Raw genomic sequence first — 23,306 nt, forward strand, 5'->3', positions numbered from 1 at the left:
AGTCGAGCATTCCTATCCAAGGTGCATACCACTGCTTGCTCTTTTATAGTGAAGCACAGACACACACTCACATACTTACATGGCTCCCTGGTAATGAACTGAGGTAAAGTGTTGGGGGTGGCAGGAGTGCTTGGATTTGGTGTCCCCACTAATTTGCTCTTGGCCATCTTCGTGTTGGCCTTGGCGAACTCTAGCCGGAGCGTCTGGGGAATTTCTGGGTCAAAGCGGATTCCCTTTTTGAAGAAAGAGAAAGAACGAGAGTTAGTTCTTCCTGCAGCGATATCCCGGCGGGCAAGTTGCACTGAAAGTAACGGACAAGACTTATCTGTAATAGAGAAACCTTTTGTAATAGATAAAAGACATAATGCGGCGGAAAAGGTGTGAGTAAAAACAATGTAGAGTGGAGGGAAGAAAGTCAGCTTATGAAACAATGCAACTGCTGTATTTTTCCAGCTACAAGACGCCCCCATGTATAAGACGCCCCCTATTTTGGGGGCCTCCGATTTAAGAAAATGGGGAGAGATGGCCCCCATGTATAAGACGCCCCCAAATTTTGGACATTATTTTTTAGGGGGGAAACCTAGTCTTATACACGGAAAAATACGGTATTTGATTTGAAGGTTATTGTGAAAATGTTTGAATAAAATATTATATGCAATTTTTTAAAAAAGTAACAGACAAGAATGCATATGGCATGAGAATACAATAGAAGCAGCATCATACAAAGCAAATAAATCCAGAAAGAGCAGCGTGGCATCAGGTCTGAGATCAGCACCAGGCATGACATAGCAGGACCCAGAAGTATTCCGGGAAAGTGGAAGCGGTGGGCAGCTTCAGCCGGCACGTCACTTCACAGTCTGCCCTAGTAAAAGAAGCTTTTTATATAAAAAAAGAACAAAATGTTCCTGGCCCACCACCTGATAAGTTTTACTGGGGTGTGTGTGTACCAGGGCACTTTGCCCAGGGCACCCTCAAACATGGTGCCAAGTCTGCATAACATCCTCCTGAGAAATGCAAACCCAAAGCCACTGCCTTAAATAGGCATTCGACAGAATGGGGTGGGATGATGCATTCAAAAGGCTCCGTAAGAGAAATTTCACCAGTGAAAATGATTCGGTTAAGAAGCAGCATTTCTTCAGTTTAACCCGCCACAATTCCAAGGAGAATTGTGATAAACTAATTCACAAGAAATTTACAGGCGTAGACGGCCTAGGAAACAAATCCATTACAAATCCATTAAGACGTGTTAGCCTATCAGAGATCAAGACCAACTTTTCTCCCTGTCTAAAAGGGTATACAAATGCAAATATATAAAGATCCATAATGAAGATGTGCAATATTTTCCTTTGGAGCCTTTCAATAAAATATTGGGGAAAGACACTTCTAGTCTTTTGAGGAAGTAGGTTTCAACAGGATAATGCTAATGATAATATTTATACCCCATTCATCTGGCTGAGTTTCCCCAGCCACTCTGAGCGGGGGATGACAACAATAATTCAATAATAATTTCATAAGTCTGTCCAATATCCTATAAGCATTGCTATCCTATACAGGCAACTCCAAACATTCTGAATGTTTATTAAAACTGGAGATGAACTAATTGTTTGTTTAGTGCATTGACAAAAAATATTAAGTGCACCTCCATACGGTGTGCCGTCCAGGATGGAATCAGAGCTGCAAGCTGCTCTCTGTATGACTGCCCCAAACATAAGACTCAGAAGGAAATGACACACCCTATGCTTTCCGAATTTTATTTTTGTTGGTCCTAGAAACAGGACACTACTGTCCGAACCTAATTTTTCTATGCATCACTACAACATTGCCAACAGAACGCTGCAACTTGGTGTGGGTGGATAAGACTGATGTCATGAATTCAACTAACAACAAGAGAAGTGGGAGAAGATAAACAAGGCCTATGAAAATGTGAATCTTTAGGGAGACGGACTCTAGGAAATTAAATATTGAGAGAAAACTTGTGGGATGAGGCGATAAATAAAGCTTGACATCTTCACTCTCATTTTTAATTAAAAGCACACACAATTATGTTAGCTGGGCTTGCAAATTCTTGAAATAAGCTACAGACATAAATAAAGAGTCCATTAAGGTTGTGAAGAAAAAACCAAGCAGCTGTAAGCTTTGGTGTTCCATTACGCTGAATGGAGGAAAAAAAGGCAGGAACAGTTCAGCCACCAAAGCTCAGTATGGAAATCCCATGTATCTGTACCCTAGATTCTGGAAACCTCTGAACCCTATCTGCCCATTGTAGTAATAGATAGTGAAGGGTCCCTGATGAATAAATCATAACTACAACAGTGAGGCAGAAGCTTAGTGTGATTTAAAATACAACCCCAAACCCAACTCCCATCAAAGGCATTTTTTTAATAGAGTACAGGATTCAATCATGTGATTTCCCCACTTGCAGGCATACAGGTCAGATACAGGTTTACCCGCCTGAAAGAGAACTAGCCCTACAATAATAGATTTGCGAGCTGACTGCCCTAGGAAGAGATGCTCCCAAAGTATTGTGCCAAGGAACGTAACATAGGGAGGAGCCATATCTCCATGGTAAAGCAATGCTTTGCATGCCAAGTTTGCAGGTTCATTCCTGGGCATCTCCAAGACCTCTACCACAGATAGATGCTCCCAGTCTGGAGTAAGCAGTGCTGGGGCTGTATGGACAGACAGTGACTCAATTCTGGGATTATGGCTGCCTACTAGCAGACAATGCATGTGAGGACCATGGGATGTGTAAGTCCAAGGACACAGCTCCTCCTTGCATGTGTACTGCTAAATGAGATTTCATGTTGGGTCTAAAACCCAATAACCCATCACCCATTAAAAAGACTACCCTGTTGGTACCCTCTAATTAGCTATAATGAGGCAACATCTAGCAACATATTGCTCAACTCTCTCTTGGCACTCAGCAAGGGGCAAAACTAGGCTTTATTTCACCTGGGTCAAAAACCCAGTTTGGCGCACACGCACTCATGTGCATTTGAGTACAAACACACATCAGCCGGGAGCCTCACACTGGGAGCCAGTGTGGTGTAGTGGTTAAGAGCTGTAGTCTCGTAATCTGGGGGACCGGGTTCTCGTCTCCGCTCCTCCACATGCAGCTGCTGGGTGACCTTGGGCTAGTCACACTTCTCTGAAGTCTCTCAGCCCCACTCACCTCACAGAGTGTTTGTTGTGGGTGAGGAAGGGAAAGGAGATTGTTAGCCGCTTTGAGACTCCTTCAGGTAGTGATAAAGCGGAATATCAAATCCAAACTCTTCTTCTTCTCAATGGCGCCCCTCTGGAGACTTCACCCGGGGCACTAGCTAATTAATTCTACAATACAGTTTAACATCAGCTTCAGCCTTTAAAAGTATTGAAAAGCAACATCAGGAGGGCAGAAATTGCGAATGAGAGAAGACACCACATTCCCCCTGGAACTGCCTCCCCACAGACAGAATTCCTTTCCTACAGACAGAGTTCCAGACGTTTACAACAAAACGTGGGCTTGAAATGTGTCCCATGTGGCAGTTTGGGATTAAAAGGTGGTCCTACTGTGCTCTGTTTAAGAATGACCCTGGGTCCTGCTTCTGAAAAGGTTCAAGGTGGCAGATGCCACAGAAAGAAGATGGCAACAAGTACAATCAAATTACATACATTAACGCATGGAATGGTCACCAATGGAGATCTGGGAGGGAGGAGTCCAGGGGCAACAGATCCCAAACCAGGCTGGAGAAGTGGGCGTCAATGCCTCACCTCTCAATCCAGTGGCTCTTAGCCCAGAGAGATGTGCTGATTTTCTAGAGAGTTCACCACAAGGAAACATTCATACATAACAGTGTGAAATGGTACAGTCCAAGGGAAAGTGTGGTTGCTTCTTGATTTGGCTGAATGTGGCAACCCTTCCGTCATGGAAAATATGCCTGAGCCAACTATGATGGAACATTAACTTTTCACAGTACAACTTCACCTTACCTCAAGATGCATTGTTCATGCCCAGTGAAGCTGTGAGGCTCACATGTGTTGTATTCTAGGACCAGTATTATTTTAATGCAAACTGAAGTACGTACCGTATTTTTTGCTCTGTAAGACTCACTTTTTCCCTCCTAAAAAGTAAGGGGAAATGTGTGTGCATCTTATGGAGCGAATGCAGGCTGCGCAGCTATCCCAGAAGCCAGAACAGCAAGAGGGATTGCTGCTTTCACTGCGCAGCGATCCCTCTTGCTGTTCTGGCTTCTGAGATTCAGAATATTTTTTTTTCTTGTTTTCCTTCTCCAAAAACTAGGTGTGTCTTGTGGTCTGGTGCGTCTTATAGAGTGAAAAATACGGTATCTGTTTTTTAGCAGGCCTTAAAACATGGGTGGGCAAATTAAGGCCCGGGGGCTGGATCTGGCCCAATCACCTTCTAAATCCGGTCCACAGACAGTCTGGGAACCAGTGTGTTTTTACATGAGTAGAATGTGTCCTTTTATTTAAAATGCATCTCTGGGTTATTTGTGGGGCATAGGAATCCATTCATTTTTATTTTTATTTTCAAAATACAGTCCAGCCCTCCACAAGGTCTGAGGGACAGTGGACCGGCCCCCTGCTGAAAAAGTTTGCTGACCCCTGCCTTAAAAGTTTCCCTGTTCACTTTAAACCAGGGGAAAAAACATTGCACCCAGAAACCAGCAAGTAAGAGTCAAGAAGCCTGACAAAAAATTACAAACCTAGACTCCCTGGGAGTCTGAGCCATTCAACAAAAAAAACATCAGTTTCTTGTTCCAAATTAAAGTTCCAACGTCCTTTTAAAACCTCAGAAGTTTAAATGACCTAATTTGTTTGGCAGCAAAAACTGGGGCCATAGGCTTTAGAGCAAGTCACATTCCTAAAACATCTTTAGTATCAGCACCATATAAGGCAGTCTGTATCCTGCTCTGCTTCACTCTTATCCCCGGAGATTAGCAGAGCCAAGAAGACATTGTACATAAAAAATGAAGACAGGAAAACAGACTAGGGAACCAGAGTACTTGCTGCATGCTTTTTATCCTAGTCTGAAAAACTGTTCCCTGCACTCAATATATTTTTGCTCTTGAGGGTCATCAATAATGAGGTTAACTCTATACACACAGAAAATAACTATATTTCCCGGCAGCTAACTCCCCTCCCACCCCACACAAGACAAAGAAACAGTACAGTGGTACCTCGGGTTAAGTACTTAATTCGTTCCGGAGGTCCATTCTTAACCTGAAACTGTTCTTAACCTGAAGCACCACTTCAGCTAATGGGGCCTCCTGCTGCCGCCGCGCCACCGGAGCACAATTTCTGTTCCCATCCTGAAGCAAAGTTCTTAACCTGAAGCACTATTTCTGGGTTAGCGGAGTCTGTAACCTGAAGCGTATGTAACCTGAAGCATATGTAACCTGAGGTACCACTGTACTTTAAAACGAACAAAAATCAGTGTCGGAGCGAAGGCATTCTACCCTTCAGAAATGCTTCTCCCCAGTAATAAGGTGTTGCTGGGGGTGATCAGTTTTGAGGGAAACTCATTCCTCATATGCTTGGAGACACTGCTTTATAATACTGCTTTCCTGAGTATTGGGCACAACTTAAGGATTGCCAATGTGTAGAGAGAACTCACATATGAGTTGTCATCACTTGACAGCAACGACACCAAGAGATTATCTTCACATCTGACACATCCGGCATGGATGGGTCGTTCCCCCCCCCCCCAAAGCACAGGGCAGCTACATTTTAGATATCTGTCTGCGTTCATCCATAACCTGATGTTGACAAGATCAATGAGCTGCATTGTTTCAACTCCATTACCAGGCAAAATTCCTACAAGGTAGCCTACGCAGGAACATTTAAAAGAATAACTTGGAGCAGTTTCACAAACCTAAAGCCATTTGCGCTTCTCACTCGGTGACCCTGAGCCGCAGAAAGCTTAGTCATGTATAAGATTTACTAAAATCAATGGGTCTGAAGTCAGTCACGTAGCAAAGACATCCCCCATCTTCTACTTATTTATACTAGCATTGGCATCCCATCCTCCTAGTCCATGGGTAGGCAAACTAAGGACCAGGGGCTGGATCCGGCCCAAAGGAGGATTATACAAGTTCATGAAGGATAGGGCCAACAATGGCTACAAACCCCAATGGCTATATATATCTAGTCCACCAGTTGCAAGAGACCCCAGGAGGGGAGAGTGCTGCTGCGTTTGGGTCCTGCTTGCAGTTCCCCATGGACATCTGGCCTGTGGTGGCCCCTGGTTGCTGGACTAGATGGGGCCCCTGGCCTGATCCAGCAGTCTTTCTCTATAATCTCAGTGCTCACGCCACTACTCAAGGCAACTAACAACTATTAAATTCAGAAATAAAACAATATAATATGCTTAAGACAGACGCAGGTACATCAGTTAAACAAAACCAAGAAATAAAAATCTGACCTATCAGAAAAAAGCTAGCCTAAACAAGCACAAAAATGACAGAGGGCCTGACAAACCTCACCAAGAAGAGTTCCACAATTTAGGTGTGGACACAGAGCAAGTTCCTTTTGATGCTTTTTTTCCTGGGGGTACTCAAGGATACACAGTACCAGCACCTTCTTTTCTAGAACAAAAGCACAGCTTTCTCTAGTCTCCATCAACTGAGCTTCCACTACAGTTGGGACGCCGAGAAGGGCTCCTCTATCAAACTTAAGAGCATGGGCCAGCTAGTAGTATACTTGTGTTGGTGAGCCCTCACCAGTGCTATTTTTCCAGAAAAAGAGGTGCCAGAACGCCTCCCTTGTTCTCTTATAATGGCAATGGCGCCACCTGAGAGGCGCTCAGAGTTCCTGTGAGTTCCAGCTGGAAAAAAAGCCCTGGTCGTCACCATGAATAGCCTGAGTGTCAGCCTGGGAGGAGGTGAGGTAGAAAATAGACAGGAAAGAGTGCATTGGACGAAGGGCCAGAGAGGCTGCAGAGAGACAGACATGGAGAGCCGTCATCAGAGGGAGTTGGTTGTACTAAAGAAAACAAGGCTCTCTCCTGTCACATTTTATCTTCACAAAGCCCTGTGAGGTAGGTTAGACTAGGAGAAGGTGACAGCCCAAGGTCACCTAGTGAGCTTCATGGCTGAGCAGGAAGCTGAACCCATGTCTAGGACCCAGGTCCTAGTCCAACACTCTTAACTGCTATAGCAGACTTGCAATAGAGATGGGCTGGGACTTCTTCTGCCTTGCAGAATGGTTTGCAACTATTTCACGAGTAGCAGAGGTAGAATTACGTAATAAAATAAAAGGAAATGCATGGAAGCTTACTTCGTTTGCATGCCGTATGCAGACTGAAAAGTTTGTGTTACTTCTGCACGCTATTTGTTTCTGTTCAATGCAGGAGGCATGCACCTTTAGTTATGCAAACCTGCAGACAGACTAATTCAGAGCCATCTGAAATCAAGATCGACATATCCCTGCCTGCTTACTCAGGTGGAGAATTCACTCTACAGGACTGCATGTTCAGTCAAAAGACTGTAAATTTCAGGCAAAATACCTCCAGGCAGTGTGTTTTTTTTCCCCAAGGGGTACTCAAGGGTACACCTTTTTGTTGTTGTTGTTAAAATTCCCATCCTTTTGTACCGAGAACTTTAAAAAAACCCTGTGTCTTTCCAACACATTTTAAAGGTACATTAAACTTGGCTGAACTTTGTTTGCACTCAACAATATCTGAGCAATCTCGCTGGCAGAACACAAAAGGGAACGTCTGCTCCACCTAATGCCACCTGAAGGAAGACTAAGGCGTTCAGAAAAATCACACAATAGCGTAATATTCTTGCTCCTCAACCCTAGTATAGAAGGGCTATTTTCTGCCCTGCATAATCCATGACTAATAATAGGAAAATTCCCCTTTACTATGATGGATAGAGGATGGTAACACAAAATGCAGGAAAGTTTCTACTTTCTTGCAAAATCCCTCTCACTGGGGATTAAGCTATTAAGTGAAAATACTAATGCAGTCGTGAAGCTGAGGCTCCAATACTTTGGCCACCTCATGAGAAGAGAAAACTCCCTAGAAAAGACCCTGATGTTGGGAAATATTGAGGGCACAAAGAGAAAGGGACAGAGGACGAGATGGTTGGACAGTGTTCTCGAAGCTACGAACATGAGTTTGACCAAACTGCGGGAGGCCGTGGAAGACAGGAGTGCCTGGCGTGCTCTGGTCCATGGAGTCAAGAAGAGTCAGACATGACTAAACGACTAAACAACAACAACAACTAATGCAATATTCTATTTCTCCCCATCTACACAGGTGAAACACAAACACTCAGGGATACTGCTCCCTCCTGTTTTTGGCAACGTAGTGTCTGAGGTGATGTTTCATCCCTTCTCAACTGTGGCTCACACTTGCAGCCTGCTTGCTTCATTCCACACAACGCAATGAGGCCTCTGAAAACTGAGGTGGCCCCTGTATGTACAGCACTTCCTCATTCTCTTGACCCTTTCTGGTTAAGACCTGGTTTCAGGACTAAGACAGATTTGGTCCTGTTGGTGGGTGGTTCTCAGTTATGGGAACCAGGCATTCAGCCTGTCCTAGGTGGAGCGCACTCTCCCTGGAAGAGCAGATATGTAGTCAGGGAGCCACTGAAAACCCAGGTGGCATCAATGGCAAGGATTGTCTATTTCCAGCTACAGGCAATTCGCCAGCTACAGCCAACTCTGCCATCTCAGCTAAGTCCAATCATTCTAACAACCGTGGTACAAATGTCCACATCCTTGATGGGCTTCCATCACCTAATTAAAACACATTGTGTCCTCCCAGTATTTGGAGGTCTTGGGTTAAGCTTGCTCTGGGTTTAAGGATTGCCTGCACTATTGTTGCTGTTGCTGTTAATTTTGGACGATTCCAGTTTTAAAACGTGGTGCGATTTTATTATGTCGGGAACTGCTTCGTAACAATACTCTGCACAGCTTTGCCTTGCGTTCTGTTTGTTGTCGTCCCCGTCTCTTAAATTCCTATGATCTGTTCTTCACATGAGTGAGCATTTAAGGATCCCCATCTGCAGTCTCAAGTGCTACACAGCCAGGAGAAGTTCCACCACACTATTCTGCTGCTACTGCAGCTTTGCTGTAACACAACCCAGAAGCTTTTCATATGGCACCAATACTCACATTCAAAGCATTCTTAGCAGCTTCTGCTTCTGAGCGACTGTCGAAACTAACAAAGCCCACAGGCTGGAAGAAAACGAGAAAAATCAAAGGTTGGGGGTGGGGAATTATTGTTGAAGGATGAATAAAGAACCCAGGGATAGGAATATTCACACTTCAGTGATAAAAAGTTACATACTGCTGCAGCTACTGTAATCCACTGAATTAAAAGATTAATCAAACTGAACATTGGTGATTATCAGTTTTAAGTGGTGAGCTTGGAAGTACAAGGTATAATTGCCTGTTTTTTATGGCTATTTTGTGTAAAAAGGAAATGAACACATTAAGGTTTAGTTTTCCTTCGGTTAAAAGGCAGACACTTTATTATCTTCAACCTGTTGGCAGTTCTATAACGTTACTGTATGATGCTTTCGAAAATCTTTGCTGAACTCCACATAAACCCAAATAATGTTTAATAGCCCACAAGACAGCCAAGGTGAATCTAGACTGAATACAATCAGGAGATTTATGGTGCTTGAAACTTCGTGCCAAACTTTCATACCATCTCCTGAGTTTAGAATTTCTCACGTTAACCATACACCGCTGACATTATGTGTATTAGGCTTACCTGCTTAGATGTGAGTTTAATAAGAGAGCCTTCATAACCCTGCAGGAAGAAATAAAAATTACAGTCTGGCCAAGATAAAATTTAAGATCAATGCTAGATAAATAAATGTGAATATATAAAAACAGGATACAGTACATTTTTCCCTGAGTAACTTGTTATTTGGCTATACTTAGAAACAGCAAACTTTAAGAGGAAGGTTTGTGGGAAAGATGCAAGATATTTCATTTGGCTCCAAGGCAGAAGTCTTATTAACAGTAAGAGCTGAACTCTCCTTCTCTATCCCAACTCCTAAAGATGGGCTTAACAGCATGGTTTTTAAGGGTGCTTATTCTTGCTGGAAATACATGTTGCCTACTGTTCTTGTTTGAGAGGGAAGAATTAAACAAAAATAGCAAGCCTGAAAACCTTTGCACACTTACTTAGAAGTAAGCCCTTTTGAGAGACCATCTTGGCTGTAAATCCTTGAAGACCTGCTCCTTGCCTTGCAGGCATTTTTCCAACTGGTCTGGGAGGGCAGGGCCCGGACTGACTCCTGCTACCAAAGCTGAGGCTGCTGAACAGACACTTTGGAGTCTATTTGGAGTTTTTTGCTGTTATTGATATTAATTTTTGTGGGTGAACATATCAGATGACACAGTGATTCTTCAACAGCTCTTGTTTATTCACAGGCCAAAACAGAACTGAACTGAAGCATTCAGCCAGCCTGCTTATATAGAGCTCGACTAGAACGTAACTGTAACAACTTTCTGTGACTATCCAATCACGTCACTTTCAATCCCTTATTTGCATATGTGGACCTGAGTAAAAACTACAGTATCCCCCTGCTGGCCCAGGGTGAGAACTTCAGTACATAACACTGCCTCTCCATTTTCAATTTCAGACACTAGTTATGGTAGTTCCTGCTCAAATTCGTTCTTGACCTGTTCGCTTCCAGGCCTGTTGAGCATGGCAGGCTTTTCCCCTTTTCTAAATGTGAGGTATGCTTCTTAGGCATGCAAACAGGTCTGACAGAAGGGTGGGGATAAGAGTAATAATGTCATAAAGCCACTGGTGGTTTTCTTAAAGCAGTGGGAATCAGGGCTATACTTCCATGCAAATTCTGCAGTGATGGGACATTTGCGGTACTCCCTGGAAGCAAAAATAATACTTATGGGGTGTTAAAATCATTACAGATTATGTCTATAAGACCCAGAAACTCAATCTATAAAGGTAAAGGGACCCCTGACCATTAGGTCCAGTCGTGGCCAACTCTGGGGTTGCAGCGCTCATCTCGCTTTATTGGCCGAGGGAGCCGGCGTACAGCTTCCAGGTCATGTGGCCAGCATGACTAAGCCGCTTCTAGCGAACCAGAGCAGCGCACGGAAACGCCATTTACCGTCCCACCGGAGCGGTACCTATTTATCTACTTGCACTCTGATGTGCTTTCGAACTGCTAGGTTGGCAGGAGCAGGGACCAAGCAATGGGAGCTCACCCCATCGCGGGAATTCAAACCGCTGATCTTCTGATCGGCAAGTCCTAGGCTCTGTGGTTTAACCCACAGCGCCATCCGCGCCCCTTCTAGTGAATCTATAGTCTAATTCATTTTCTGTCTGAAAATGGGACACGTGCACATCTTGACTTTGATACAGAGGGAAACATAAAAGTAGTTGTACCCCAAGACACGCCAACTGCTGGGAAGCAGAAGGTACTTCAGCAGTAGCTAGCCAGATTCAGTTTGCTATACACATAACGCCAAGACACTAATGTGTACTAAGGAAGTCTGGAGTTGGGACACTTTTACATCTAGTAGTTAAAACTTGGAAGATGGGGTTTATTTCCTAAGAGAAACCAGCACTGCAACAAAAAATAAACCACGCTGGGCTGTGGGAATTCTGTTGCTTGGACTGGGAGCTGGGGGACTTCCAAGGAGCAACTAGAAATACGCATGTACGCATGCAGGAAGCATACATAAGTGTGTTCATATTATTCCATGTTGCTCAGCCTTCTTATGAATCCTTACTCCAAATCCCTATCATCATTAGAGGTTAGCATTCACAACTTTAAACCCTGATCACACCAGCATGCTATTTATAATTACTCTGTTCATGGGCTCTTGGCCAACTTTCACTTCATGGGAAAGTCATTGCAGCCAAGTTTTTATTTGAAATAAGATATCATGATAGACTGAATCCCAACCTTTTTTCAAAATCCAGATACTGAGGAGCATCGTCTGAATTTCTGTCTGCTACTCCAGAAGAGGCAATTATGTATTATTGCGCTGATTTACCATTTATGACAAACAGGAAACGAACCACAAGTATTTACATTAATAAGGACACTGGCACTTCAGTTCCAAGTTCAATAGCAGGGTACCTTGAATGGTCTGAACAACAAATAGAGTTCCCGGGGCTTGATGTCCAGAGGCAGGCCGCTGACAAATAGCGTTCGTACCTTTAACAAAAACAAAAGTGAAAAGGGCACACGTCAAGAATATTAAGGCAACTTAACCTTTGGTTAAAAAAAAAGAAGAAGTTCCAAATAGTAGTTTATTCAACCTTTAAAGTCTGTTCACAAAAATTACTAACCTACCTGCCCAAACATATCTTGTTATCTGTATATGACAAAACAACAGGAAGTGTGTGGAAAGTGACCTAAACTCTTAATTTACAAAAGCTTCTGTTATGTACTGAGTTGAATTGGATCCAAACTGCAGCAGTCTGATTGGTCCTAGAACAATAGGATCCAAAATGCAGCAGTCTGATTGGTCCTAGAACAATAGGATCCAAAATGTAGCAGTCTGATTGGTCCTAGAACAATGCAGCAGTATGATTGGTCGGCAGGAGCCACCCAATCCAGCTCCAGATAGAAGTGAATCCACAACCTGATTGGCCTACAGGAGAAGTCCGGAATTAGCCAATCACGTGCAGCCCATGGTGTAAATAATGTATACAAAGCAGATACTTTGGGGGGACTTTCATTCCTCCTCACCACTATGAGCTGAATAAAGAGCATGAAATCACTTTGCGACTCTGTGTGCATTTCAGCTTCCCATCTCTGAGCACAAGGGATTCTTACTTACTGCACGTGACCTGGAAGGTCTAAGCTTTCCTTGTAAACACAAATATGAAAATGGCTTCAAAGTCATCAGATGGCAATGTTTCATTTCCCCAGCCCTGTTTGTTAATTTCAAACAATAACTTCTGCACATCCTTCAACATTAAAAAAACAAACCCAAGAGAATTACACTGATACTAAAGCAGTTTCTTCTGCACTGGAAAGAGAGTGCTGGTGGATCACAGCCATATTTTGCTGAAGTCATGACTTCAAGCTTCTCTCAACAATTATTTAGCCAGAAATAAATAAATGTTTACCCATTAAAGCAGCATTAACCCCCCACCCAGATTTAAACAGATTACTTAAAAGCTATCACCAAGTGTTGGCTTCCTTGCAGTTGCATATGAAGTAATGCAGACTTCTGCAAGTCCGGAAAATTTATACCCATAGCAATGTAAAATGCTCTACCAATGTCTATATCCGTGTGCAAAGTTACTTAATAATGCTATGCAAGAAGAAAATGTATGCTGCAATCATGTACTCTGTTTCAGAAACGGCCTTAGCTCAGAGTATCTTTGAGAACATCTCCCACAGAAACCTCCCTCTAGCCAAAGCACATCTGGGAGACCCTGTTCTGCATACAGCTTTTTATGATATCAGTTTATGGGCTCCTGAGATAGGACTCTTATTTGTGGTGCCAAGAACTGCTTCATGTCCTCTCCAGGGAGGCTTGCCAGGTTATCCTTCTTAGCACTCAGAGGTCTGGTGAAAATCTACCTATTCTATCAGGCTTTAAACATCTAAGTAACTTCGGGTCCATAAGCTTGTTAATGCATAAGCTGCTCCTTTCAAAATACGTTTTTCAGGCACAACTGAGCCAGAATCTCTTCATTCATGTCAGGCCCTAATGAACAGATTCCCATACACCAGTGTGGTCCCACATTTTCATTTCTCTCTCTCTCCCCCTACCGCATCTAACCTTGTTAAGTTCTTTTGGACTTACTTGCATCAGAGTTACCACATTTCCTCTGGCTTTGGAAATATCAAGAAAGCATTTTAAACTAGAATTTAATACGATGTTTCTTTTTTGGCTACACACAGGGCTTTTTTTCAGCGGGACCTCACCAGAGCTTAGCTCCGGCACCTCTCAGGTTGGTGCCATTCTAAGAGAACAAGGGAGAAGAAGAAGAAGAGTTTGGAATTGATATCCCGCTTTATCACTACCCGAAGGAGTCTCAAAGCAGCTAACATTCTCCTTTCCCTTCCTCCCCCACAACAAACACTCTGTGAGGTGAGTGGGGCTGAGAGACTTCAGAGAAGTGTGACTAGTCCAAGGTCACCCAGCAGCTGCATGTGGAGGAGCGGGGATGCGAACCCGGTTCACCAGATTACGAGCCCATCGCTCTTAACCACTACACCACACTGGCTTGTGGTGAGCTCCAGCACCTCCTAGAAAAATAGCAGCGGGTGGAAATCACCTTGAGTTCTATTTTTCTTTGCAAGGCTCCCATACGTTTTTATAGATAAATAATGAAAGCTTCCTATGCCAAGTCACAGCGTTTTGCAATGTTTCTACCCTATCACTCGCACAAAGGACCTGCTGTTGTTTAAGAAAGAAGCCGGCTGTCAAACGAGTCCTCTGTTTAGGGCTCTGTCATCAAAAAGTACTCCCAGCCTGTTTCCTGGTGTTATAATTTCCACGGGTTGCAACCAATGTTTTGAATCTACTGTACAATCTCCCTTAAGTTAGGAATGCAAGTTTATTCCAGACTCATAAAGGGCTGCTCAAATCTGACTATGCAAGATAAAAGTGCCCAACTGTTGTTTGTCCACCCCTATGCTTCACCAAACCAAACATTAATTTTCTGAAGCGTGCCAGAGGTCCTGAAGGATTAGGAAGGCACTGATCGGCACATTAGGCAGAATGTTTCAGCCTGGCTGGTACTGTTTCCCATTAAGAGATATGTGCTCGCTTCAGCTTCGTGAGGAAATCAGTACGAGTTTGCCCCAAAGCAATGAGCTGCTTTTGATTCAGCAAATATGAAATGAGTGCCCACTCAACAGCCTTCCACCCTATTTTTTTCACCTCTCATAGTAGGAAGAGGAGGAGAAGTTAACAGCTACTCTTTTTCTAATATGTTCCGGGGCAGAAAGAGACTCTACTGTCTACCCCAACCAATCAAAAGTTGGCCAAAGAAAGTTTCCTGACCAGGATAACGTAAAGGTAAAGGACCCCTGGACAGTTAAGTCCAGTCAAAGGTGATTATAGGGTGCGGCACTGATCTCGCTTTTCAGGCCGAGGGAGCCAGTGTTTGTCCACAGACAGCTTTCCGGGTCATGTGGCCAGCATAACTAAACCACTTCTGGCGCAATGAGACACCATGATTTGTGCCAGAGCACATGGAAACAGTTTACCTTCCCACTGCAGTGGTACCTATTTATCTACTTGCACTGGTATGCTTTCGAACTGCTAGGTTGGCAGAAACTGGGACAGAGCAATGGGAGCTCATCCCATCACGCTGATTTCAACCGCCAACCTTCAAATCGGCAAGCCCAAGAGGCTCAGTGGTTTAGACCACAGCACCACCCATGTCCCGCTGACCAGGATAACATAGACTCTGACCCCAACATCCCTCTCCCTCTCTCTCTCTCTCCAACATACACATAGCTCTCTAAACAGACATCACCAGCTGTCCTGAGACTCTGCCTTTTGCCAACTGTAAAGATAATCATTGAGGATTCAGTAGGACATAAAAGAGACCTCACAGAAAGGCACTTTGATGGCTAGAGGCAAAGGATTTTGTCATCCCAGACGATAGAGAGAATGCTGCTTGTGGTGTGTATGCTGTTACAAAAGTTGGGTGCCTCCCCCTCTCTCCGACGAGCGGTGGCAAGTGTCCAGGGGGTTCCAGGCACTCACCCAGGGTCTGTGTTCCTTTGCAGAATTGAGACATGGCAGAGACTGTTGTAGCTTTAAGAAACATGGTTTGTTCACCTATTTACACCTTCATTCTGCATGAAGGGAGTCCAGATCTTACAGCGTTTCAAGAGGGGATTGTACCCCACAGCACTGCAGTCACAGAGTCCAAGGCATCTCTCCCAGTCAGCTTTCAGCCAGCCTGCCCAAGATGGATCCCAGTCCTTCTTCTCCCCCCTTCTTCTTCCCAGAACACCTTGCTAAAAAAACTTCTCTTTTCCTGTCACCTCACACCCAGTTACCCTGGCAACCTTCCCAAACCCCAGCCTCTGTTCACACCTCGGGGCAAAGGGGGAGGACAGTTCTCTTGCAATGACAATGGCCCTGTATTGTTTCTTAATGGCCCTAGCTTGGCCAGGTCTTTTTGGCTAGCTCAGCAATTCCTCTGCAGCTCTTATTTCTCCCTTCACAACCCAAATAATCAAAATCACGCCTAATTTATATGACTTAGGGGGTCCCCCCAATCTATAACAATACTGTTTCCACTTTTGCCTCTGTGAAGATAGGTTTGGTAAGTATTTGTACATTCAGTCCTCCCCCCTTTAACACCTTGTTTGATCATCAGCAAGAGAAGATTGTCCCCCATCTCCTGCCTTATACAATTCCTTCATCAGGGTGAAATGCAAACAACAGACCAAAACAGGTTTGCTCAACAGAGGGAAGGCTCCTGACAGAAGGTGAGGACTTTTGTTTTCAGTTGGGTGCCTTTGTCTTCTCTCTTTTCTGTGCTAGTTAAGCGGGGTATTTACATTTAACTTGAGCCTACAGTTTCAGTCAGCGAACATACAGAGCACTTAAAACGAGCAACAAAGGGTCTTGATGTAATCATGGTCCAAATAGTAAGTGACCCAAGTTCTCTTCTCTGTAAATAAATTATACAGTGCAAAGGTGAAATTCAAGCTCCATTGCTCTTTAGAAGCAAAAGTCTAGCGGCGTGTTCAATGGAAGAACACCAAAGAGAGATGAGATCAGCAATTAATAGCCTTTTAGTCAAGGGGGTAGGGATGCACTCCCACACAGCTATACTTGTGTAAGCATTCTTATGTGCAGTAAGGATCCAGCCCTGCTGGCTCAAGTCAAGGAGCCATGTCATCCGGCATTCCATAGCCAACAAGAGCCACCCACGTGCTATCACAAAGTTTAAAATTAGGGCCCTCCATTATCGGCTCCCAGAACCTGGTCTTCAGGACTATGCAGTCTCCCTACACTGAGGCTCCATTAGTTATCATGAAGGATAATATTCATTGACAGACCTTTCCTCCATAAATTTGCCTTAAAATTACCCACCACTAAGCCCACCTGAAGGGACACAGGTGGCGCTGCGGTCTAAACCACAGAGCCTAGGGCTTGCCAATCAGAAGGTTGGCGGTTCGAATCCATGCAACGGGGTGAGCTCCCGTTGCTCAGTCCCTGCTCCTGCCAACCTAGCAGTTTGAAAGCACCTCAAAGTGCAAGTAGATAAATAGGTACCACTCCGGCGGGAAGGTAAAAGCCGTTTCCGTGCGCTGCTCTGGTTTGCCAGAAGCGGTTTAGTCATGCTTGCCACATGACTCAGAAGCTGTCTGTGGACAAACGCCAGCTATAGAGCGAGATGAGCATGCAACCCCAGGGGTACCTTTACCTTTAACTTTTTAAGCCCATCTCAGACTGTGGTTATCATGTCCGTAAGTTAATTACCCATCGTGTGAAGGAGCACATCACAGATAGGGCTATGCGATATATCGTCCAAAACCAGTTCGAAGTCCATATCACAGTATCTATCGGTTTCATAATTTTTGACCTGGCAATATACTGTGAATCATGATGCCTAGGTGTGTGCTATTCAAAAATCACGATGCGGTAAAAACCGTGAAGCCAGCCAATGCCTCTATATAGCTCCACCTTTATATAGCTGTATACCGTGATGTTTAGCTGGCGATATATCATGATGTTGAAAACCAGATATCGCCCAGCCCTAGTCACAGGTATGGTTCTGAAACAAGATCCATTTCTCCCACACTACAGACTGAATCAAGACACATGCTTCAGAAGTCTCCTTCTACATCCTAAAGTGTCCCTCACTTGAATTGGCCTATCTTTGCTATCCCAGAAACACACATTTCAAACTATAGCCAGAGGCAGGCCAGCAACTGAAACCCACCACATGAACTGTTTCCCCCCTTTCCCCAACTCCTTCCTGAGTGTTAAACACAGCAATGTTCCAGTGCTTGAGCCTGTCAGGATTCCTCGGTTTTGTGAAGGAGTACACAAGGAATTTCAAAGCCTTCTAAAAATAATACATTTTTTTCCTACGAGTGCATTTTTTCGTCCTTCACCCTCTACCCTCCCTCATCTCTTATTATTCTTTCTGGTATTAATGAGGTATTCTGGCCAAGGGCAAAGCTGCCCCCTAAATCTAGCTTTTCCAGACATGTGTTATTTTCTAGAAAGCAAAGTATAATGTTCCCTTGTCCTTAGATATCTGCCAGAAGTACAACAGAGACAGAAACAAAGACTTCAAATGCCTTTGGCTGTTTGCAATGACTTTTTTGTTATTATTATTTTTAAATAAAAAGACAAGTTCTTGTTTTCCAATAGATTTTCACTGAGAAACCTTTTGTCTGGCCTATTTTGTATAAAGTATGAGTTCAGACGTTGCCTAGGACCTTGTTCACTACAGCATCAAGCGGCCTCATATTCCACTTATTCAACTTTTTGACTCCACCAAATGTAATGTATTATACCGAAGAATAAAATTAAAATGAAGAACACATACAACTTGGCAGAGTAAGTTAATGTTAGTAAATAACATTGGTTTTGGAGGTTTATTAAGAGATTCTCTTCAGTTCAATGATTTACTCCAATTCAAAACAAGGCAGCTAATCTCTAAACCCTTGTCAATAATTAACAGCTGTCAGCAAGTCTAAATAACCCTACATGAGCAAACGGCTCAATGGCTTCCTCTTAGTTTGGTCCTCTTCAGAGGTATCTGATATACCCTTATCGCAATGGAGTCAAACATCTTAAGAGGTTATGTTCTGCTGACGTCCACACAAGAGTCAAATGAAAGCCAGCAAGTAGCTAGTTCCAATTATATAACTTTCCACATGCACAAGCCCCAGTACAGTGGTACCTTGGTTGTCGAACGGCTTGGCTCCTGAACAATTGGCTCCTGAATGCCACAACCCCAGAAGTAAGTGTTCCAGTTTGCGAACATTATACAGAACCAACGTATTTGTAGTCTAGATATGCATTGCATTTTTTTGCTTCTCCAGAATTACTGGGTACTGTTCTCTTCGTAAAGTCTAGTCAAAGGCATTACATGAGTATAACAGTAAGCTACAAAACTGCTTGAACTAGCTCCAGAGCAATCTTGGATAGCCACTACAACAGAGTCCTATACACAGAAGACTTCGTTCAAGCTCAGGTGAAGACATGACTCATTGGCCTGCCCCTTATATAGAGACTCAAGAGATTGCTTTCTGAAATCTTTGTTCACACAAGCAAGAGGGTACTAAGTTTGTCATGGCCTTTGGCTACAACAATAAACTTATGAGCAAAAAAGGAAAAAGGGCGCAAGAAAACTTGCACTAGCACATGGCAGAATCTGTCCCGCACACTGCCGGAATGAGCTGGTTGCAAAGATCTCCATTAAAGTTCACCAGGGGACAGTGGAAACAAACCCCTAGCATAGAGATTCCTGGGACTAAGAGAAGCTGGAGCCATGTAATCTCTTATAATTTCTTTGGCCAGGGACCAGAACTTTAGGACAAGATGTCAAAATCCCCATAAATGGAGAAAGGAGCCGATGCCAGCGCATCTGTATATCAGCACTAATCTGAGATGTTGAGTTTCCAAGGGTTATGAGCACAGGGCCAAGTCATTTTAACCTGCATTCCAAATCCACAAGCAGATACCCGACACTGTGACATGCAATGCCTGGGGCCTCTGTTTATTTGCAATATTTAGATGTGGCTTCTATTTCCACTGGTTCTCTATGGACATGAAAAGTTTTGTTTGCAAACATTTCCCTTAATGGCCTCTGCACAGTATTTGACAGAAAGCTTTGCGCTGCGAACTTCCCAAACTGAAAAGCAGCCAACTTTCTATATAAAAATAGAGAAAAAGCCTACTATAGACTCGGCATACTAGACACAGTTTGACACACCTGAAATCAGTGTGCAAGCAAAACATTAACCCTCCCTTCTGTTTAATGAATGCTTGCAGGACTGTCTTATAAAGAAAAGACCACAAAAATATTTCGTAGCGTGGCTGCCTATACATACCCATTTGTGACTCCAAAGTTATCTTTTCCCAGTTGCCTGCAGGAAATGTGCTAACATTCACGTCACAGATAAACTGCACAAGTGACTATTCACAAGCCATTTTTAAGAGACTCTTTGCCACTCTGCAAACATGCTCAAGCCATATGGCAGGGGCAACTGACATATATTTGTAGACTAAAACTTCCATCATTCTTGACCACCAGCTATGAAGGCAGGAGCTGATGGGAGCTGCGTTCCAACAACACCCCAAGGGCACTGTGTTGGGTACTTCAGGAACACAGCAACTCCAATGGTTGCTCTGACCAGGTGCTTGAAACACAGGCAAAAACATCTGCAGAAGAAAGGGAATGGAGGTTAAGCCAGAGGTCTCACTCTGCCCATTTAAAGCTCTACAGAATGTGTTTGGGTGGGATGGGGCAGAGTAGACAACTTACAACAACCCTATAAAGTGAGCCAGGACTATCATACAAAAGTGCAACACTGTGACCCTAAAGCAGGCATCCCCAACCTTCGGCCCTCCAGATGTTTTGGACTACAATTCCCATAATCCCTGACCACTGGTCCTGTTAGCTAGGGATCATGGGAGTTGTAGGCCAAAACATCTGGAGGGCCGTAGGTTGGGGATGCCTGCCCTAAAGGACCAGCTGTACAGCCTTGGAGTCATTTTGGACTCACAGCTGTCCGTGGAGGCACAGGTCAACTCTGTGTCCAGGGTGGCTGTCTACCAGCTCCATCTGGTTCATTGGCTGAGACCTTACCTGTCTGCACCCTGTCTCACCAGAGTGGTACATGTTCTAGTTATCTCCTGCGGGAATAAAAGGCAGAAGAGAAGAGGCATATACACCACCTTGAGCACCTTGGACGAAAGGGTGGCATGTAGATGTAAGAAAGAAAGTGTTCATTGAGCCAAGTGAGGCTGTGAATGCGGCGAACTGGTATCTGAATCAGAAATGGACCCAATAAGGAATGGAATGGAAAAGCAAATCCAGACAAGGCAGATAAAGTGTTGGTAGGTGATTTAGTGGACTGGAAAGGTGGTGTTCAACCTGTTCTGAAAGGACTTACACTCCCCCTAAAAGAATTAAGTTTGCAACTTGGGTACCAAATGGGCATCAATGGCACAAAGATCCTTCCACCAAGTGAGGTGCCCTCCAGATGAGTATTGGACTACAATATCCACTACCTTTGGCCATTGATCATGCTGTTGCAGATCCAGGAACACCTGGAGGACATGGCTACTCCTGATCTCCCCAGGATGATTTATGCTCTGGAAAAATCCATACTGGACTACTATAACATGTCCTCTTTTTACAACTGTGTTCTCTTTTCTTGCAGCTCTTCCCTGCACCCCTTTAGACATGCTCAAATGCTCTCCTTTATATTATAAGAACTCTGCACAGAGAGACCTGCAGCTAAACTACATCAGTTGCAACTGCCTGACAAATCTTTTAAAAACCATGAGCAGACTATGGAGAGCCTGATCGGAACTGAGGGTGTGATGAGAGTGGGATTAAGTCTTTATTCCCAGGCCATAGTGCCAGGGGAGGGGGGGGGAAATATCAAATACACACCCAAGTTGCTATTAGTCCTGAAAGGGAAAGTGCCACTGGGATGATTGGGAACTTTTCTGCCAGGTTTCTCCCCTACCACACGGTCTTGGTCAGGCCCTCCAGTGGCTGCTATTTATAGTTTTTAAAATAGAGTCACACAACTGACCCATTTAATGTCATATGCAGTTTGGCCCCTAGACTGTTGGCAGGAAGGTGTTAGGAGGAAGCAGCACTGTTGCTGCTGTGAATGTGTTAAGTCTTTGCAGGAAGCCATGCGAGCAATAAATCAGGTCAGGGTGGAAGTCACGCCTCTCCTCACAGGGTGCAGAGATAAAACAGAACCGCTGAGGCAAGGGCTTGAGGAGGAAAATCAGAAAGAGGAAAGCTGAGAGAAGCAGGAGGGGAATCATCAATATGCATTCCATCCCATGCTCAGAGTGAGGAGTTCAAGGGAACAGAGGCAAGAGCCTGCGAAAACAGTGTCCAAAGAAAGGTCAGAGGTGGAAAGGATGCCGATGGAGCCTTCACACTCTCAGCACATAAGAAGGCAACAAGAAACACAGGTATTTGAGGCAGAGTCCTAGTGGCAAGTCTGTAAGAAGAAATTGGTGTAAGCTAGGACTGGACGATAGGGACACAGGTGGCGCTGTGGGTTAAACCACAGAGCCTAGGACTTGCTGATCAGAAGGTCACGGTTCGAATCCCTGCGAAGGGGTGAGCTCCCATTGCTCGGTCCCTGCTCCTGCCAACCTAGCAGTTCGAAAGCACATCAAAGTGCAAGTAGATAAATAGGTACCGCTCCAGCGGGAAGGTAAACGGCGTTTCCACGAGCTGCTCTGGTTTGCCAGAAGCGGCTTAGTCATGCTGGCCACATAACCCGGAAGCTGTACGCCGGCTCCCTCGGCCAATAAAGCGAGATGAGCGCCACAACCCCAGAGTCGGTCACAACTGGACCTAATGGTCAGGGGTCCCTTTATCTTTACCTTAATGGAAGCCCAGCGGAAGGGTCCAGTGATGAAAAGGGGCTCAGAGACCTTGTAGCAATAGCTCCGCCCAGTATATTTTGAAATATCTATTGCTGCTCTGAGAAGCCTCTGGGTGAGGGGTGATGGATAAATATAGAGTGAATATAACAGGAGAGCTCTTAAGCTTAGCCTTCTGCCTGACCTGCTAGTTCTCCATGAGCAGGAAGATGTGTTTAGAGGCAGAAGTCGTTCAGACATAGAAACTGCGTGCTGCCTGCAGTCTGAAGCGATGAACCACACAATTGTGCTGACCATGCAGCTCGGCTCTAGAACATCTGTACCCTATTTCCAAACTGCAAAACATTGTCATGGTTTTCGATTAAAATTTCCAAGTGTCAAGACGAAAAGCCCTACAAGTGTATACTTTATTATGAAACTCAATAACCAAATTTAAATAATAACAATTAATAATGGGGAGAGGGGGAGAGATGAGCATGTTTGACCGTGAGATCACAGGTACCGAATGTAAGTGCTCTGAGAAGTGAGCTGAAAACAAGCCTCAAAGAGAACTGTCATCTCCTTAGCAATTATTCCTGTTTTCTTAAAAGTTGAATCTCAGGTCAGCCAACTTTCAAACCATAAAACAGTATTGCTCTTTTCGTCAAGTCAATGGTGAGCTGGGGCATGAGATGGGAGAGGGCATTCTACGCTTTTCTTCCCCCAAGGATCTTCTTATTTGGCTTCTATATTGAAAGAAAAGTTCTATTTTTAGTTCCTGAGATCAGGAGTAT

General features: G+C 44.2%; 1 protein-coding gene and 1 long non-coding RNA gene across 2 annotated transcripts in view; one reads left to right on the top strand and one right to left on the bottom strand.

Annotated features, from left to right (window-relative positions):
- The window catches only part of RBPMS (RNA binding protein, mRNA processing factor), a gene marked incomplete at its 5' end in the record, with an annotated part of 74,867 nt that overhangs the window by 28,448 nt on the left and 23,113 nt on the right, over positions 1–23,306 (bottom strand). The window contains 4 exon segments of the mRNA XM_083719809.1: positions 80–233; positions 9,121–9,183; positions 9,725–9,763; positions 12,078–12,155. Coding sequence (XP_083575935.1) covers positions 80–233; positions 9,121–9,183; positions 9,725–9,763; positions 12,078–12,155 — 334 coding nt within the window.
- Positions 10,581–23,306, top strand: part of LOC310835254 — a 35,708-nt gene continuing 22,982 nt past the window's right edge. The window contains exons 1-2 of the long non-coding RNA XR_014559457.1: positions 10,581–10,933; positions 11,287–12,151. This is a non-coding gene — a long non-coding RNA (uncharacterized lncRNA). The remainder of the gene's footprint in view (positions 10,934–11,286; positions 12,152–23,306) is intronic.

Source organism: Podarcis gaigeae (genome assembly GCF_964106915.1).
Source record: "Podarcis gaigeae genome assembly, chromosome: 17".
Lineage (NCBI taxonomy): Eukaryota > Metazoa > Chordata > Lepidosauria > Squamata > Lacertidae > Podarcis > Podarcis gaigeae.